Consider the following 6,048-nt stretch of genomic DNA (forward strand, 5'->3'; position numbering starts at 1 on the left):
AACTTCCTCACCACAAGCTGCTCACAAACAGCATAAATAAACAACCGCGGGACAAACCAGAGTTTGGAGCTAGTTAGGGCGCACAATTTCAACATGAGAGTTTGTTTGTTCAAATTTGCTCGCGCAGTGACCTAACTCCTTTATACTGAGCACATGTGGGGAAGAGGGCATAGGAAGGCGAACATTACAGAGGGGGAAAAAAATCCATATTTTTCCAATATGCAGACGGGGCTGTTCATCAGGCAAAGTTTGACACATGTCTTTGAACAGTTAGAAACAACAACTCGGTGGAAAAAGTATGGAGTGGGGTGGTTTGGCTAAACAAATGTCATTTTTGGACGCTGCTGCAGGGAGGATGAGAAAAGGAAAGATGATGAAAAGAATGAAAAGATACATTCCTGAGAATCTAACTCACTGCCTCACTGTTTCCTGGGCTTGATTAGAGGGATGCAGTGACTTGCGGGTACATTAAGATTAAGATCTCGGCTGTCCAGAGGGAATTACAGAAAGGAAGCAATATGGGTGTCTTTATCAAAAGTGACGTTGGTTTTTATAAAAGGAAGTCTCATTATGGCCTGTGCTTATACTGTGCAGCCATGCAGCTACAGCACTGTTTGTGATGGTTACAGAGGCCATTTTGCAATCAAAAGGTCGCAGGTTTGACCCACACAAGGGCCAGTCCCAATTGCTACCATGAATTAAGCAATGCTCTGCTTGTATTTAGTAGGATACAGGCAACTCAACTTTTAGCTTATAGCTCATGACATGACAGCTCTACATTTATTGCTATTTTGAATTGAAAAGTTACAAATACAAATTTTTCACTGAAGCCAGGGAACACATAAGCCGCTGAATAAGCAATTATATATATATATATATATATATATATTAGCATCAGCACAAAAGCACCAGCCAGGGTGCAACCAAGACATTTTAGTGACAAAATGAATCAACACAACAGATCAGGATGTGCAGTGTATGTTAGTTGGGTGGATACTCCATTGAATCATATGAACCAAGCTGGCCTGTTAAGTTTTTTTAAATGATTAATTAAGTTCAACCTGTACAATTGCTGCTAACTGCAACAAATTCAGTGCAGTCAATTGATGGAATTGATTATATATGGTCTGTCATCAGTAATAGTCTCATATTGTGAATCAGTCAGTGACTAATTTACCCAGTAAATTATGTTAGGTAAGTGGTAATGTAAGCTACTGAGAAATAATAATTACCACATGCCTCTGGTGAAATATGGCAACCAAACTGTTAAGAGGACAGAGAAAAAAGGCATTTTCACAGCAAACATTACGAATCATCACAGCAGGAAAATCACAGGTGTTACTCAGGACATTAATGACGGTTCCGGTGTATTCAAGCCAAGCCATGACAGTGTGATAGTGTGCCAGCATGCACAATACCAGGAGCCTGAAACTGAATCAGCTATCATTCATTTTATTACTTACACCTGTGCTTTTCTCTCTGCGACTTGTCAAAATGTGAAAAAGGCCTAACGGGGAAAGTTGGAAGCTCGGTTTTACATAATTCTATTACCAATTTGTTCCAGGTACAATATATTGTAGAACAAAAACAAATAGAATAACTTAAACATCATGTTTTAGGAGTACTTTTATGCAGAAGTCAACCATAAATGCAATACATCATCATAAAGATTTTATCAAAACAACACTTGACACATGACACAGCTAAAAACAACTTATGATTCATAGAACCACTTTCAAAATAGAGAAATCAACATTTCTCATCTAAAAGAAGTATTCATACAATCTTAAATGATATATTTTATCCATATACATGGATGGACCCCAGTTAATTTTTACTCACTTCTCTAAATAAAACTAATTTTTCATTGTTATGGAACCGTGCAGATTTATGCAACAACTCAAAGATGAAGTAACATTACAAAAATATTACAACATTGGATCTATTAAATTCTGGAGCAGTTGCCACCATCAGTGTCCAGAAATATGTTCAGCAAAACCTGGGATGGTTCGTCATAGACGGCATCCAGCAACATTTGCTCAATAATCTGACAGGCTATTTGACAGGTGAGCAACAGTAAACATTGTTGTTCACTTTGTCTCCTGTGGTCTTGTATGATGTCCTGTAAACTCAGCCTTAGAGGTTGCTTTGTTGCCTTGTGAGCAAAAAGTGTTTGTTGGCCCCAAAAGTGGTACAAAATGCAGTGGGACCAAACTGTACAGCTCCTGCTTTACTTCAGCTCTGCTTAGGACGCTTTGACCGCGGGGTGTCAGGTTTTGTGTCTGCTGCTTTCTTGGAGGCTGCTTTTTTCATAGAATCTCTTTCGTCTGGATCATAGAGAGCACTCCTGACGAAGCGTGCAGCAGCCCCCTTATCCAGACGGGCAGCTTTCTTCTTGTCTGTGATCTCTTTCACTTTGTTCATGTACGTCCTTATCCGCTCCTGAAGAGCAGAGAATGGTTACAGAGGAATTAGACAATGCACATAAATGAAAAAGAGTGAAAATGCCAAACAGTACAGAGAAAACATACATACCAGTTCCTGTTTGATTCCATGTTCTCTGGGATTTACTCCTTGTGTAACCAAGTACACTGTAAACAAGAACAAAAAGAATACCGACACACTTTGATTCCACAAATTCAGTTCAGGGCTCTTTGGGATACACACCCCGGAAATAAAACTGCTGGTAGAAGCCCATAGTGTTATGCATCTTGTTTACTGTGTTTCACAATTCCTTAGGCTGGCAATATAATCAAAATGAAATAGAATTTGGTGCACGTGCACAAACAACTTGACAGGTTTGTGACCAAAAAGAAACAGTGCATTTGGATTTTCAGTTTACTTTCGTACAGGAGACACCTGCATCTCTTGGATGGCAACATGCAAAGATATCAAGTCAACATTGAGACAGAGTATATTAACTAGCAAACTCAGGGTCATGTTATATCACTCCAAGAACACTGTAAATTCAGTTTTGTATAGTAATTTTTATACTTCCTCAAATTCACCAAATAATCACTGCGAATACAGAAAAACTTACTCCAGAATAATGAATTAAGGGTGTAGGTAGACATCAGATCCAGTTTGGCTTGATCCAAAGGGTCCAGCTGTCAATAAACCAGATTTTGTTTATTTTGTTATGTTGAACATCTGATAATCCGTCTGTGATACAGGTTTTTCTCTCAAGTGACAATTTGATTTGTCGTAGAAGGAAAAGAACAGTCACTAATTAACATTAATTATATAAGTTACCAGTAACCCGTGCCAGCATGTACATGGTTGTGCCTGTTTGCTTTCTATCTAAGATCTTAACAAGTGTTTGGCGAGTCACAATGTCCGCTGAGGAAAAGGTGTTCAGTCTACCTTTTGCAGCAGGTCATTCCTGGGCATCGACATCAACTTCTCCAACATGGTTTTGACAGAAGAAACCGAGGAGTCGAAGCCTGTGAGCTGTTCGTCTATCTCGTGAGGGTAGTCCTCAGTTCTGATGTCCGCTGCCATTGTCCTGTAGAATAACGTTAATTATACAATGTCTTGCAGCAAAAAAGAAAAAAGAAAAACCTCTGAAATGTTAGCTAGGTGGCTAGTACGAGAGCTTGCACACGCTGCTAAAAGGAGACCAGGCGAACGTTTACATGGGCAGAAATAAAGTGACAATTATAAATTATTTGTTGAGCAACACTTATTACTGATTTAACGGCAATTTTAAAAAAAACAGGTTAACTTGAAACGAAATTTGACGATACTTAACGTTAGCTGTTTCACCTTTTTAGCACGCGACACGCTCAGCGGACAGGAAGTGACGTAATTAAACAACACAACTACTTCTTCTTCTTCTTCTTCTTCTGCACTCCACTGCCGTCTACTGTTTGGAAGAGCTACGTTAGTTAGCTGCTTATTATTCTTGTTTTTTTCTTAAAACGGTGTGTATTCTTTTTATAGCTTAATAACAGTTGTATCTGCGAAAACGGTTTTCGGTAGATTGTTCAACTTTCCCAGCTGTTTATCGGTGTTTTCCGTCAATATTTACGTCTAGCGTAACTACTTCAACATATATACGTGCCTTAATCAGAACTTATCTAAAAAAAACATTTTTTTCATGGCGGCGCTTTTTTTCTCATACAAAAAACTTGAAATATTTCTGCTAACTAGTTAGCTTGTTAAGTAGCATTAGCCATAGTAACTTAGCTAACGTTAATATCTGAAGGCAGTATAAGTTTCCACGTTTCTATGGTAACCTGGAGCGTCAGTGAAAATGATCCCGAGTGTGCTGGGATGCCAGATCACAGTTTAAATGCCTTTAGGACTTTGACTCGTATACACTGTGGAGTTGAACACAAGCTAACAAAGAGGCTTGAGACATGGACAACTGTGATTTGGAGAAGCTTTCTGTCCCTGGTGGGAAACTCCATCCAGCGTTCACACCAGAAGTTACAGACTACAAAGTGACAGTGGAGAGCAATGTCAATATAGTGACTCTGGACCTGATCACTAGTGACTGTGGGGCTTCATACCATATTGTGAGTACTGCCCTGCAATTTATATGACAATTTCTATCTGGCAGACTCTTCAGATAAATTTTAACCTCGTTTTTTTGTATATTTCAGCTCTTTGGTGACGGCTCCAGCACCATTAAACTGAGTGATGGGTTAAACAAAGTAGAAATCGAGGTGGTAGCTGAGGATGGCACCATAAAGAAATACTCTGTGGAAATCACCAGGCTGTCTGCAAAGATTGCCGAACTCAGTAATCTGGCTTTGGAAGGAGATATTCCACTTCATCCTGCATTTTGTACCAAAATCTATGAATACAATAGTGTGTATAGACTTTATGTCACACAGTATGTGATACAGCCTGACTGAGTTACTGTTGTATTAAAGTTACACTATGTTGTTTGGACATTATTTAATATTTGAATTAACAAATAAATAAAATACACTGATGTTAGAAACAGAATCGGATAAAAATAAAAATATACAGTATTATGTGTGTGAATATATTGATCGATGCAAATTTACTTGCCCGTGTATGAAGAAATAGAAACATTGAAACATGGTAATAAATACTCAAATATATGTTTAGTATGTTATAGGGGTATATACAGTATATTTTCTGTGATGAATTGGTAAAATTTCCATATAAGATAAGTTTGTTTTTTGTGGGGGTTTTTAATCTCTGTCACTCTCACTGTAAACTCTTTTTCTGCAGGTATTGTTCCCTTCCATTGTAATGCTGTGACCCTGCTTCCCAAGGTGCCAGACAGAAACATAAAAGTTGCAGTGAATGGGGAAGACAGCTCACGACCAGTCCCTCTGAATTTTGGAGACACTGTGGTGGAGGTCTCAGTCTGTTCAGCAGATGGCAGTAATTCACAGGTAGGATGAGACATTAGAGGAGGGCCACCGATGTTATTCAAGGCTTAATGTGTGTTTGATCATCACATTACATTGTTTTTATTAATATGATTATTACTTATATCTCAAAACGTATACACCTTCATAGTTTTGCAGTTCACGTCATCCTTATCTAATAACCTACCTTATAACCTATAGTAATCCTACATTTTATGTTCCTAAATTATAGTATACAAGTCAGCTTTGAAGAGTAGTGTTTGTTTGGACCATTTTAGGTTTCATAATGCTGTTCCGTCCTGCCACACTGGTTGATTTTTTCTCTGACGTGCCTCTGACTGTCAGGTGTACACAGCGTTGGTGACTCGAGAGCTAATTCCCATGACTGTGACCTTCACTGATGAGAAGCAGCAGCTGGACTATGAATGTCCAGTATCTCTGACTGCTTTTTATAGACCTGTATCTATCAACCACAGGTAAGACTTGAATAGGAAGACACTATTTGCAGTTGGAGTATATGTATCATGGGTTATGGGTTCATATTCATTTTAACATCATTTAAGGAGAGGCGATTTACAGTTGCAATAGCAGTAAAATAAAAAATGTAAAATAAATGAAAGTAAACAACATTCAACCAACAATCAGTAACGGATGCACAATCTGTTTGCCAATTAAAATAGCCATTTCTCATATCCTA

The 6,048-nt window shown here is 38.4% G+C and overlaps 1 protein-coding gene across 1 annotated transcript; it reads right to left on the reverse strand.

The window, feature by feature from the left end:
* Positions 1-1,692: 1,692 nt before the first annotated feature.
* On the reverse strand, positions 1,693-3,783 carry c1d (C1D nuclear receptor corepressor). Its single transcript, XM_070916301.1, has 5 exons — positions 3,766-3,783; positions 3,364-3,505; positions 3,041-3,107; positions 2,536-2,591; positions 1,693-2,442 (listed from the first exon to the last, which is right to left on the reverse strand). The coding sequence occupies exons 2-5, from the start codon at positions 3,499-3,501 to the stop codon at positions 2,236-2,238; spliced, it is 468 nt and encodes a 155-aa protein (XP_070772402.1). The 5' UTR covers positions 3,502-3,505; positions 3,766-3,783; the 3' UTR covers positions 1,693-2,235.
* Positions 3,784-6,048: the final 2,265 nt, after the last annotated feature.

The sequence above is a fragment of the Enoplosus armatus genome, chromosome 12, assembly GCF_043641665.1.
Source record: "Enoplosus armatus isolate fEnoArm2 chromosome 12, fEnoArm2.hap1, whole genome shotgun sequence".
In the NCBI taxonomy this organism is placed as follows: domain Eukaryota; kingdom Metazoa; phylum Chordata; class Actinopteri; order Centrarchiformes; family Enoplosidae; genus Enoplosus; species Enoplosus armatus.

Excerpts from the sequence above, each read along its gene's own strand:
- c1d (XM_070916301.1), bottom strand. The coding sequence starts at position 3,501 with ATGGCAGCGGACATCAGAACTGAGGACTACCCTCACGAGATAGACGAA. Across the intron at positions 3,108-3,363 it reads GGAATGACCTGCTGCAAAAG|CTGGACCCTTTGGATCAAGC; the intron begins GTAGACTGAACA and ends GTTTATTGACAG. Across the intron at positions 2,443-2,535 it reads ATGGAATCAAACAGGAACTG|GAGCGGATAAGGACGTACAT; the intron begins GTATGTATGTTT and ends TCTGCTCTTCAG.